The sequence below is a fragment of the Cygnus atratus genome, chromosome 1, assembly GCF_013377495.2.
Source record: "Cygnus atratus isolate AKBS03 ecotype Queensland, Australia chromosome 1, CAtr_DNAZoo_HiC_assembly, whole genome shotgun sequence".
Lineage (NCBI taxonomy): Eukaryota > Metazoa > Chordata > Aves > Anseriformes > Anatidae > Cygnus > Cygnus atratus.
The window spans coordinates 29,520,865-29,534,730 of NC_066362.1; the positions used below are offsets into that span (position 1 = coordinate 29,520,865).

The window sequence follows — 13,866 nt, forward strand, 5'->3', positions numbered from 1 at the left end:
TATAGATGAGAGGGAAAAATAAAGCCTGGAGTCAGAGTTTCAACAAAAATTTAGTCCAATTATATTTGCCACATATTTTGCTTTAGTCATTTGATCAAATAATTCAATCTCTATAGTGACTGGCTTCATGATGCATTTTAGAATGGCTGATTAGTGGGTACCTGCCTTGGAAAATGAAAGAAGAATCACATTTGGAAATTTGATATGTCTTTCATTTCTAATAGAATTCCGTGATTAACTGTGCAACGTTCAGCTTCCAAACTTGGTCTAAGCTGGTCAACAGAGATGACTGCATGTCAACTGCAGTTTCATCTAGAATTAACTAGAATTTCCTAGAAATAGGGTTTGTTTTGGCAGGTGGTCTTTCTTCTTAACTGAGCAATCTTCCAATCTTCACTGGGAAATCACAAAGGCACTGTTAAACCTGAATTGCTGAGTTTAAGAGTTTATCTTTTTTTGGTGACAAAAAGGTCACCACTGGGTTTCATCCTTTCTTATTCCGTATAACTAGAATAGCAGAGGAGATTCTTTCTTTCTTTCTTTCTTTCTCTCTGAGTTTGTGCTTTATTATGTTGCTCTTAAGCATAATTGATTTAACAAGGGGATAACACCTCTGAATGTTAAGAATTGCAAATGCAATTCAAAAATGTATTTGACTAGCAGTAATTTTATATTAGGACATGTGGCTGTTCTTGCTAGTGCTGCCTTTGGATTGCACCATAGGCTTAAAGAGGGACTAGGGAAAACTTAGCTGTGAATTGTTGTTTTGATGACATGACTTTGAGAATTCCAGAGCATATATCAAAATTAATTGATTGGCATGCATAGTTGAGTGATCCTGAGATCAAAGTATTAAAATAAGAATGTAATAGTCCTAATAAGTAGGATTTTTTTAAAAGATAATAAATTCATTCTTATTAAAATATAATTTAAAAATATAAGCCATTCTTTCTGTTATTTTTGTGCCTTTGAAGGAGTAATGTGTGTAAATTAAAACTGGACTAGAGTAGAATTCTCACGTAAAAATCTACAGTGAAAACACTGGAAAAGTATTATAACCCAGTGAAGTAGTTAATCATTACACGAACTGAAAAGATTAAAGAGTCTTTGGGATAATGTTAAAATATAATATTTCAAAATGAAGACATGCAACAATTGCTATAGATACATGGAGAAAACAAGTGGTCTGAAAGTTAAAGTGGGAAACAGGAATTCTTATTGCAAATTTTGGTAATATGCTTAAAGATAATAAAGATTTCAGAGCTACAGTATGCTAGTAATTTGATCCAGAGTAGCCACAGTAATCTTGAAATGGAGATGATAATTAAATATGTAATCAGAGTTGCTTATAAGACAGTTCTTTTCTTGGGGAAAGAGTGCTGCTTATGCATATTCCTTTATGGCTTAAAGGAAGACTGGTGAAGATGTATAAATATGTGACTTTAAATACCGTTAGTGGTATGTGCTTAAGTTGATGGGAAGTTTAATTAATATCAGAACATATTTACCATTATTGCTTGTCTCGTGATTGAAACACAATAACTGATCCACATACATTATGTCTTCAATGAAAACACATCTACATACGTTACGTTTTAGTTGGAAGTTTCAAAAATGCCTCTTTTGTCTTCTTTGCCAAACTAAACATAAAATAATCTATTTATTCTTGTGTTCACAGTATTTTACTTTTACTGCTCTCACCTGGATGGTAATTCAGTGTTGTAGTCCAGAGATGTTCCTTCTCAATTACAAAATAAATGTATATCTTGACTTTTAGTAGTAAGTACTTATGGTAACAGCAAAACATATTTAATCTCATTCCTACAACCTGATATTCTTCTGATAGACAAATCTGTCCCTTAGTCAGTAGTGGTTTGGCACTGAGAGTGGGGTGTGAATGAGTCTGTGACTAAAGATGAGGTTACTTGGGAGTCAGAATCATCAGTTCAGCCAACTTGTGTGACTCAAAGTTGCAGTGGGTAAGTTGGAACTGACAGATGCCAAATTTGCATTTCATTTAATGTTTATGTATTTTCCTGAAGGTATTTTTGGTAGCATGTAAATAAAAGTGTCAAGATGTTTCTTGCTAAGTAAATTCAGAACTGTTGTTAAGCTGCTGGCATACAGCGTGGTGTCTTAGCACATATTCATGCATTAATAGATAATCTTTTGTGAGAGGTGTTCCACATACTTGGCTAAGACCTTAAAATAAAAACAGCAGAGTAAATTTTATGCACTGAGGTTTTTAGCAAAGTTTCTAAGAAGTGTAGTACAAAAATATCTGTGATCACTCTTTTAGCACAGACTAGTGGGGTGTAGTTGGAGAAGAATGAAGCCTCACTGATGCTAAGCCACTGCAGTACACACAGATTTCTCTGATCATCATCATCCAATCAGGGAATTTTTGCATTCAAAAAACACCCTGTGCATGGTTTTCAGGTGAGTTATTAATTTACAGGCAAAAAATCATGAATCTTGGGATAACAGTGATCCAGTTTTGTTTTCCTTGAGTGTGAATAAATATCACTTGCCTATGCAGTACCATCTTCCCCAAAATTTCATTAAAAGGCCTGGTTGCAATACACAATTTAGCTAGAATGAGAGTATCATCAACACACACTTCAGATTTCCTCTGAATGAAAGCTTATTTAGTTGAACTGAAAGTGTGTGTTAATTTACAGTTTAATTAAGTTACAAGATGTGTGTTATGATACCAATTAGCCCACCTCTTTAATAACCTTATATAGCCACCAAAATTAGAGTGTTTTAGAAAAAAATATAAAATGTAGAAAATATAACTGTTCTAGAAAAAACATACTATTTAAGACAGATCTCCAATGATCGCTGATCGTTAAGACAGACCTTGCAATTCAGCTACATCGCAGATGCTCAAAATTTACATTGGATGATTTATCATTATATTTTTAAAGGTATCTATCTGAAGATAATATTAAAAACAAAAGAAAAACAACACATTAGGCCTTGGTTAATCAGACCTGATGGGTCTATAAGTGAGGGGAATACCATTTCAACCAGCTTGTAAGCAGGAGCAAGCAAGCATACACGCTACTGATAATTTGTCATTTAAGGCCTGGAAGTTTCCTGGCAGAATGGTCTTTCTTCATGAGTTTAAGCAGGCTCTTGCACTGTGATTTAAAAAAATGCTTTTTTGTATGTTTATAGTAGAAGTCATTAAAAAAATACCTGTTTGCTTTAAGTCTTTACAATCTTTTAGTTTAATTTAATGTCCTTGGGGGAAAAAAAAAACGAAAAAAAAAAATTTTAACATTAAACCAAAGCAGTAGCGTCTTCTATTAAAAAATATGCCTTCAAAAACCAGATCAGCTTAGTATCTTTGATGTCTTCAGAATCGTTGCATATTATAAACACTAAAATGCTCTTGCTTTCCGAGACCACCTTTGAAAATGTGTTAGTATGAGTTGCATGCTAATTGGAGGCTTCTTACCTGTTTTTTGGAAACGGGTACTCTGCTGCAGGTATCTAGATGTCTTCCTGTGGACAGTTGATCCTGTGAGACATTTTAAGAATTATACTTTCTTATTTTGAGTAAAGTTTATTATAATATAAATGCCTTTTTTTTTTTTTTTTACTTTCTTGCTTTATAATATAAATGCCTATTGTTTTTTTACTTTCTTGCTTTTAATTTCAAAAATATTTTGTTCTAGATAAAGGCTTCCAGAGGTAAGGAAATCTAATGGGTTTATAGAAATCAAGTTATTTTTGGTAAAGAGCTTTTGAACCCCTGAAACTATTAAATCATCACAGCCCTCAAAAAATTTAATTTGATAATTAGTGCGAAATTTAGTAGTGGCAGAAGATTTAGCAATAGTACAGTTCTCGTATAAATATCTTGAAGTTATGCAGAAGTAATTGAAGAATCATAATAATTCTTGCAAACAGAAACAAAAAGAATTCTGTAGTTTCTAAATGCATTAAAGAGGACATCAGAATTTATTTATGCTGTAAATGTTATTTCACAGTTCAATCAGTTATCTTGCTGTGTAATAAAAGACCCTGAAATTAAAATGACCCCTCTTTGCGGAGTGTGACTGTAGGATTCTTTTACTATGAGACTGCCTTGATTTGATCTTATTCCTACTGAAACGGAAAATGATATCCAACTAATGCATCTGAAGTGGGTTTTTATACCATCCAAGGCTCTCTTGTGAAATTAATGGTTTCTGCTTTTGGCCTCAATTACATCTTATGATTATCCAATTTCATATGGTTTTCCTTTTCTTTCTTCTTTGATTTTTCAGTAGACTTCTGGTGATATTCTAAATCTATCTGAAGCACATGCATCTGATACAGCACATATTTACAAAACAAAACAGACCCGCCAAAATTTGAAAATGTCAGGAATGTGATTAATGTTCTGTTCTGTGCGAAGTAGTTAAGGACATCTTAGCCTTTTAAAGCAACTAACAGCTTGATCAAGGAAATCAACCTACAGCAGAACAGCATAATGACTACAAAATATTAATTAAATGTTTACATGTTAAAAAAAAGTATAATTTTCAGTCTGAGTGACCCTAGACAACAAGTTTATTAGCTGAGAGCTAAATATCTGCTTCGTACCTGTAAGTACTCATTAACTGTAAGACCCTTATTCTTAGTCTACATCCATACTTACTCTGCTGCAAAGCATTGTATCACTCACCAAAGTCAAATTTAGAGACCTGTTTTCCTTTCTAACTGCAAAACCCACATTTTTTATTTGAGGGTGATATAAATAATGTATTCTGAATAAGTAATGCAGGCTGTTTATATAAGTAAAAAAATCAGACATGAGTTTCCTTTTCATCTTTATTCTTTATTAAATTTATAAATTTATATAAATATCAAAATATAAATTTATATATAAAAAAGTTCTGTTTCTTCTGATGTAAAATCATGGTATCATGGAATGGTTTGGGTTGGAAGGGACCTTAAAGACCACTCAGTTCCAACTCCTCTCACAAGACCAGGTTGCCCAAAGCCGCATCCAGCCTGGCCCATCCAACGCCTCCAGGGATGGGGCATCTACAGCTTCTCTGGGTAGCCTGTTCCAGTGCCTCACCACCTTCTGAGTAAAGAATTTCCTCCTAACATCTAAACTAAATCTCCCCTGTTTTAGTTTAAAACCATTCTATCTTGTCCTATCATTATCTTCCTGAGCAAAAATTTACTCTCCATCTTTTTATAAGCCCCCTTTAAGTACTGAAAGGCTGCAGTGAGGCCTCCCCAGAGCCTTCTCTTCTCCAGGCTGAACAACCCCAACTCTCTCAGCCTTTCTTCATAGCAGAGGTGCTCCAGCCTCTGATCATCCTCATGGCCTTCCTCTGGACCTGCTCTAGCAGGTCTACATATATTGTTCCTAATAATAATAAAAAATTGGCAACATTTATAGTGTAATTTCATTCACTAGTTTGCTACTCCCAGCATGATAGACCTCTGGTTATGAGACACTTTACATTTACACTTTATAGTTAAGAATTCCCTGCAAATCTGTAATTTTGAATTCTCACAAAAATAAAATCTGAAGTGTTTTAAAAGTTAAATAAATGAACAGGGTTGTCCCAAATCATTGTGATATTACTGCATGCTCTATCGCCTATTTCAAAATGACTTTGAGTGAGTTAAGACTACAGGAAATGCTTTTGTGTGCAGTGTTCGTGTTTGTAGGTTCCTCTTGAGCTGGCAGAACCCTTGGTGTCCTGAAGTTAGAGCCAGGATTTATTGTTCTGTTGGATTCCATAATCAGGTCTAAACTCTTATGTTTAGTTAGATGTGTTTACCTCTAAAACCTCTTCATGTCCTCTGCCAGTGGTATTTTTCTCACTTAAACAATCTGAAGAGAGAAAAAAAAAAGTAGGAATATAAACCTCTGTCCTCTGTCTACAGTAATCATTTATAATACTCAGTGAATCCCATGATCCTGGGTTGTCTTAAGATTGCTTTCATTTTCTCTTGACTATTTCAGCCGTGCTATCACCACTAATTTGTGTATATACAACTGCAATAAAAACCAGGAAGGAACAGAAATGCTGTTAAAAATTGAATAGTGAATCTGAATGTTTGTTCCATAAAGGATTTTTATAGCTTACATTACAGATTTGAGTGAGATAAATAGTGTTGTGTGTGTTTATTTTTTTTTCTTTCATTATAACATATACTGGGTTCTGATGAGAAGAAATGTAACTGAATTGCCAATGATAGTCTTTTTAAAATCTGTTTTGTGGGTTAGTTCATCTGATTCAGTTCAGTTGCCAGCAGAGGTGTTTCTTGTGAACAGATGTTCGTCACTGAAGTTTTAGAGTGGCTTATCTCTTATTCATTGTCTTCTGACTGGACACTGGTCTGTTATTAATTAAGATAGTTCGTAGTGTACTGCAAAAAGCAAAAAACAAATTCTCCCAAATGCTCAATTCTCAACTGCACTTGTCACTCAATTCTCACGTGAAAATTTACCAATGGCCTTTACTTCCACATCTTCCTTTCTTAGGAGGTCAAACCAATTCAGATTGTCAAGATCGTGGTGATTCTATCCCACACCTTCAGATAAACTTGACCGATGCTAAGAGTTGAGCTCTCTTTTGTCATTGGTAGAAACTGAGTTGTCCATTTGCTTGCAGTTGACTGTTTTAGTGGCAACTTGTGGAAAAGGTTATTAAATACTTTGGCTCTTTCTCAGCACTCTTTCTGTCAATAGCCTTTCCTCTCTATTGAATGACAGGTCAATATTTTCTTTAGCTTTCTCTCACTGCTAGTGTATTTACAGGTTTTTTTCATGGTAGTCTTGATGTTTCTTATTTATATTCCATAATGTGTGTTGGCCTTTCTTATTTTGTCACTGTATGTTCTTTTGTACTTGTCCTGTTTTATTGTTGTTTAAGATCGATGAAAGCTCTGCTTTAGTGGAATTCCATCCTTTTACCCCACTGGAAAAAAAATGCTCTTTGATCCTATCTTCTTAACTTCCTTTTGTTGTTTTTGTTTCCACTGATTCATCTAAATTTGTTTGCCTCCTGAAATTCATTGTTTTATTTTGCTGCTTTCCTTCTCTTAAAGGAATGTGAATTCTTTAAGTTCATCATCAGTCTCACCCAAGCTGCATTTATCCCACTGTCATATTCTCAGCCAGCTTGTTCCCTGGAGTCAACATCCAGTCCATAGGAGCCCTTCTTCCAGCTCCTTTTTCTAGATGGACACCAAATGTGTGTAATATTGTATGATCTTAAGAAAAATTATATTATTTTTAAAAAGCCATCAGTGATTTTCAAGAACTTGCTGGTCATTATGCTTGTCCCTGTATTCCTTTCCCATTATCTTCCCTGTTAGTTAACAAGTGGCTTTTGCACCATGCCTTATGCTTTTTTTGATGCATATATCTTCTGGCAAAAATCTTCATCCACTTCATAATAACAATGCTTATATTCATTTCATTTTCTTTTTTTTTTTTTTATTTTTATTATCATGACTTGTTCAAAGTGCATTGCTGTGTCCTGAAAGCAGGTCCATACAGTTTCCTATCAAGGGTTATCCTAATTAGGAATTTACTGCCATTGAAAATGACAGCAGTTAACAGCATGAGCAGCAGTGGTGGTTAACAACAGCTGTCAGGTCTGTGCTGGATCATGAATCCTATTTTTTGAAACTCTGACCATTTTAACTGTGTTTAGAAACTGCCAGAAATGCTCTTTCAACAGTTTTGATAGTTGTTGAAAAGTTATTTTATTTGGCTATATACGACATATTTTATAGAGGTCTCACTAGCAGATAAACACTTCTCTCTAGTGCCTCTCAGGAGCGTACTCCAGTGCTGAAATCAGTAGACACTTTTGTGAAAACTTTTGGTACAGAGCTGTGCTGTAGCAGTAGTGAAAATGATCTGCTTCCCCCCTCTAACTTGGATGTGGAAGTGTGTGTATATATATATATATATATATATAAGCCCATCCATTGATTAACAGTGAAGTTGGGATATCACATGTCTTTGATGTTTCTATTCTGTATTCTAGTAACATGTCTCAACTCTTAGGTCCTATGAGAATTAAAGGATATTTCATTCTTTTTGGCTTTACTGCCAGCGTTAGTGATTTCCATGGGTATTACTTCTCCTTATGTGTCCACTGGGAACTAGGAAAAAAAGCGTGTCAAGTGCTCATTTCACATGGGCCACTAGGCAGGCATCAGATGTCCTGGGTGTATCTGCATTCCTCTTTTCAATAGCAGTTTCGTACCTGCTCAAACATTTATAGTTTGTCCCTATCCCATTAGCTAGTGGTTGGTTTTCCAACATGACGGAAACCATTTGGCTTGCACTGTGAGTTACTGACAATTCTACAAGAAGTGAAAGGGGTGAGTTTTATCACCAGCATTCTTCGTGTACATGCAACTAACAATCCTGATGTCTGCATATACAAGCAGTGGATCATTGCATAAAACAGGAATGATCTGAGTCAGGTTCCAGGCTGTGACCTAGAAGCTGAGGAGCGCAGTATGCCATTATCTGTCCCTGGAGCTATATAGTCCTGCTAAAGAATTTACTTTGACATTTGTCTTGTCTCTATAGATTAAGCAGTTTGCTGTTTGCTGCAGTCTCACCATGAGAAAGTAATGTGCTTTGTGTTTTTTCTTCCTTGCTTTCAACCTTTATTGGTATCCAGTAATGTAATAATAATTTATTTACAATGTATTTCCTTGTGTGCTTTGTATGTCTCATAATATAAACACAGTTGAAAGTACACTTTAAATGATTGATGTTGCAGTACAAATAGAAAAATAAAGTGGTTTTGGTCTCTAAAAGTAATGAAGTAGCTGATTTAATACAGTGCAAGTCTTTAGTGGGATCACACTGTGTGGTAAGTCCCATGGTACCAGAAAAAAAAAAAAAAAAAGAAAACTTCAAGACATGATAAATATATATAAAAGCAAAAATACCTACTATAGCTGTTGAAATGTGCAAATAAAGACACTGATTTATGTCTATGATAAATGATGTTTGTATGGGTGCAAAATCATAATGGCAAACTAGAAGCCTTACACACGAATAAAGTTTAATTCACAGTATGATTAACGTTTCTGTTTTCGAAGTGTTTTGCCAGAGCAGGTAGAGGCATTATTATTTGTATATTGACGTACTGTATTTCTATATAGAAACACAAGTCAGTGTTTTTTCAACCAATGTATTCATTGTACATCGACTACCTCTCATGTATGATACTGAATTAAAAAAAAAATGTTGGGCTAGGTCCTGAACCTCTCCAGTAAGATAATTTAAACTTTCCTCCATATTTCCTTTTGAAATGTTGAAATCTGCCAAAATACCTTGAGTGTGTCAACTATTTCCAGTTCATATCCTTATCTAAAGCTGTAAAATATTATCTCTGTAATATCATAGCCTACTTTTTTTTTTTTTTAGTTTCTGAATTATCACTTACTAAATACATTTTACATATAGTTCTTTACTAGCTAAACAGTTACAGAAGAAGTCTTCAGATCCACAGAGTGTGTATAGAATGCCCAATAAGGGGGATAAAATGGTCCTTTTCCAAGTAGATTGCTATTTCAGTTGAACCTGAGAGTCTTCATGAAGTTCTACATTAGCTATAATGAGATTCTTAAAGCATCCCAGCTGTTCTTTCTCAGAGCGAGAGAAAAATACATGAAAAGCTTTGATTTTCCTCCATCCTTCCCCTCCTCAACCCCAAGCTATTTTTTTTACTGAGTCAAACTATTGTCATTGACTTCCCATTTTAGATTATTCATCTTTTATGTTGGGCATGCCTTTTATGACATTTCTCTACACAGCTTTTGCCACAGGAGCACCTCAAATAACAGGTGCAGTACAAATATAAAGTAAAAAAAATATGCATAATTGAGAAAAAGAAAATTATATTAGTGATATACACAACCTTTACAAAGAAAGAAACTGACTGAGTTTTTACTATATAAATGAGACGCATGTGAGAAAATTTTAGATAGGTATATAATATTTTTTTTGTTTCCTTTTGGAAGAGCCTCTAATCAAATAGTAAGTATAAGAATGTTTGCAGAATACTGTAGATGCATTTTGAAATGCTCTCTTTGCATTGGGATTTTGTCATTAATTACTGGTGCTGGTTTATGTGTATATTGTTTAGAGGATAATTATTAAGCAACTTCAAAGGTGATGACATCTGCAATGCCTCTACACTGATTGCAACAGCTAGTTTGTACAATTTAAACACAAAATATGTCCTAAAAGTATTGTGACACTTTGCTGTAATATCACTTGCTGCTAGTGCTTGTTATTTCAGAACTGTATGTAAAGTAGGAAGTGGCTAGAAAACAACTATTATAATAGTAGAAATAACACTCGTATGATAGCTGATGAAATATTTTTTCATGTTTACAAGCTGTACTTCAGGAGTTGCATTCAGTGATTTATTATCAAACAATATTAAACATTCATTTTTTTTTTCCTTTGGGATTGTGTTTGTACAACTGTGCAGGAAAGAAGATTATAGGAGATTAAAGAGTGGTTGTACAGAATACTTTCATCATTTTGTCAAAGCTTTTAAATTCCTCTGTTCAAAAAAATTTTTTTTAATGTTTTAAATTTCATTAACTATTAAAGCAGATGCTTTTAACCATTGTATCGACTGCAGAACTCTGCTTTTCCTGTTAGTTGCAGGTTTGTTATTTGAACTGACAATTCTAATCTTAATGTAATCTCAATAAGAATTCCTTTAATTCATTTCCTGTTGGGACGTTAAAAAAAAAAAAAAAAAAAAGACTAGTAAAACCCCAGTTTGCATTTGAAAATCATTGCAATTCTAGTCTCTGAAATTGAATCTCATATTTGAGATTTTGTCATTTGGTAGTGGTGCAAGTACTTACTATTCCTTTTATCTTCCTAGGTTTTTAAAGTTTGAAAAAGGAAGAAGAAAAAAAAAAGGAGATATAAATGTTCTGGTCTTCTCTGTTTCTTTTGAATTTGCTTCTTGTTCTTGGTCAGTGGAAGAAGAATGCGTTTGACCTTAGGCCTGCAATAGTAATACACTTCTAAAATAAGTGCAAAATTGTCTTCTTTGACTGGGAATCCCTGGAGAAAGATACTGTCAGCCACTTTTCTTCCACTAGCCTTTAGTGATTGAAAGTTTCATCTCTGTGGGACAACCTGTATGAAAATTTCCTTACAAGAGTCTGAGGCTCAAGTGGTCTAATTAAAAACAGGATTTATTAACAGCACAGGAGCAGCTCAAGATTAGAAGAAATGTTTTGCATAGTGTATCTAGCCTGACATCATTCTGCAAAACTCATCTAGATAGATCTCCCCTGAGTTTAGTTACAGTGAATAAAAATACCTTACATTTATAGAGAATCTTTTTTTTTTTTTTTTTCCCGTGACTTTCATTTTAGTAGTGTATTTGCAGAAATCTTTCCTTTCTGGGGACTCAGGCTTTCGTTTTTCTTCTTTATACTCCGCTCTTTTACATTTGTGACCTTTTCTGTTGTTAAAGATTCATTTTCATGTTATTGTATCAAGTCACTGGTAGAGTATATATATACCTTCCTAAGCCATGTCACCCTATTCCTGATGATGGAATTCAACACCCTTTAGAGAATCTTGTTCAAATAAATTAAACAACATTTATGAGTGGTCATCTGGTCATGTCCACAGTCTGGGTTATCTGCAAACCCCACCTGTGTCTGCCAACTGAGTGGTCAGTGAGCAAGGCAATGGTTTAGTAGAGACAACACTGCTGATCAACCCCTTGCTACTAAATGATAGTGGTTTTGATGACATTATTCACTATTGCCAATAGGACTTGTTTCCTGTGCCTGGAAGATATCACTGAAAGTAACATTTCCACAAGAGTTGTCCCACCTATGGACATACTTCCACAACAGCCTTGTTAAATATGTTTAGTTTTCACATGCAATTCATGCACCTTAGTTCTGTAGCTCGTAATTGGTGAGGCCATCTTAATGGCATGGGATAAGTAAGTAAAATAGGGTGGAATCCACACGTACAAATATTGCCAGATCTACGGTGTCTGCTGTACCACACCACCTTGGACTGGGTGGGCAGCAACTGAGGAGGCAGCAGCAGTCTTAAGACAGAGCAAATAGTGAGTTGAGCTTAGTGAGAGTCAGAATATTTCCATCTTTCTCAAGCAAGTCTACAAAAAGTTGGGGGTCATTGACTTAACTCACAGGTGTCCCATTGACTAAGCTCTGGGCTATAAGTAAGGTATTCCTAGGCAGAAATAGAAATATGGTGTGTTCAAACTATATTCTCAATGTTGTTCTTTTTACTCGCATTCTGCTCTGTGGAACTCTTATGTAGGCATGATTGGCTGATACTAGAACTGAACCTTTCAAATGACAGGAATTCGTGATACTGGAGCTCTGATTGGTACGGGAGTGCTTTAAAAATTCTACAGGTCTTTCTCTTCCAATAAAGACTCTATAATGGATTTCCATCTTTCTTTCTTTTTTTTTTTTTTTTTTTTGTTGGATGCGTCGTTGTTATAATCACCTCACCAAGCACTGAGATGGACCTAAGCCTTGTGTTACTGAACTTCTTATTCTATATCTTAAGGTACGTCTTGGGTTGAAATTTCTTGGCTATTTATATGTAAATAACTAAACTTTCTGTAATTGCTACCAGAATAGTCTGCTTTCAGCCCAGTAATCTAATCTAAGTTGCATTTTTTTTCTTCATTATCCATTCATAATGGCATTTGAGGGCAAACAGTTTGATCCATCTGTCAACATTACTTTCCTGTGTAATAACTGAGAAAAAAAGAAACTTTGTTTTCAGGATTGAATGCAGATTTTTTTATTTTTATTTTTTTTGTTAGCAACATACAGTGTTAGACATGGCACAACTGAGTAGGGAGCTTTTAAATGAAAAGAAAAAAGGATTTAAATTGTTTGCTTAAAACAGGCATAGAAAGAGAAAAGAGAGATAACTGGGATTTACAGGAGATGGGAGACCCAGAACAGTACCTTGAACAGTACATCAAGCAAATAAGTTTTGAATATAAAATTTTGGTATTTAGCATAAAGGCATATGTTCCACCATAGAGCTAATTCAATGCTCTTTGGAGTCAATGGAGAGCTTTCACACACTCTGGTGACGTTAAATCAAACCTATGTAAAAGAGCGTTGTGCTGCTACAAAGAGGACAGTCATATGTTACATCCAGAGAATGTCCATATTGAAGGGAAAGAAATAGCTATTTAAGACCATCCCTCAACAAGAAGTGACACTGATTTTAATGACATTGATATTTAAATCCATTTAGTTACATCAGTGCAAGTTCTTCAGTGTACTCATTTGAATCTACTGCAACTGATCTATATCAAGGGAGTTTTACAATATGGTCAGTTGCCTAATTAGTTTAATTTATTTATAGATAACACAATATGATTGTGTATATACAATTGGGAAGTTATGGGCAAGTAACTCATTTCTCTAGGAAGAGCACTGGGTGTGGAAGATCTCAAAAATAGTTTTGAAAGAGTAGATGGAGGAAAGATCAGTGTAACAAGAAAACAATGCCAGATCTCACAATAGACATAAAAATAGTTTTGTCAAGGAGACTTGTATTTCCAGGTGGCGTCATGCAAAGAGACATTTTGCTGACTGATTTTGAGTCCTTGTACTGGGTATCTCAAAGAACTCAATTTTAGAACTTTTAGTGGATTTGGCACATTTCAGTGGTCTGAGAGGAGAGAGCCCTGGGTTGGCACAAGAACTTCAAGAGCACTGTTTGCAAAACCAGCAGCAAGGAAGAGGGTGATTTATTCAGAAATACTTCATGTACATGCTACAAAAGGGTGGAAATGTGTTATTATTCATAGCAGAACA

The 13,866-nt window shown here is 34.7% G+C and overlaps 1 protein-coding gene across 3 annotated transcripts in view; it reads left to right on the forward strand.

Annotated features, from left to right (window-relative positions):
* Window positions 1–13,866, forward strand: part of IMMP2L (inner mitochondrial membrane peptidase subunit 2) — a 467,825-nt gene that overhangs the window by 261,409 nt on the left and 192,550 nt on the right. Inside the window, exon 4 of one of the 3 annotated variants that reach the window (XM_035544188.2) lies at window positions 12,539–12,592. The exons of the other annotated variants lie outside the window; for them this stretch is intronic. Within the exon in view, the coding sequence (XP_035400081.1) occupies window positions 12,539–12,592 (54 nt within the window). The remainder of the gene's footprint in view (window positions 1–12,538; window positions 12,593–13,866) is intronic. 3 annotated transcript variants of the gene reach the window in all.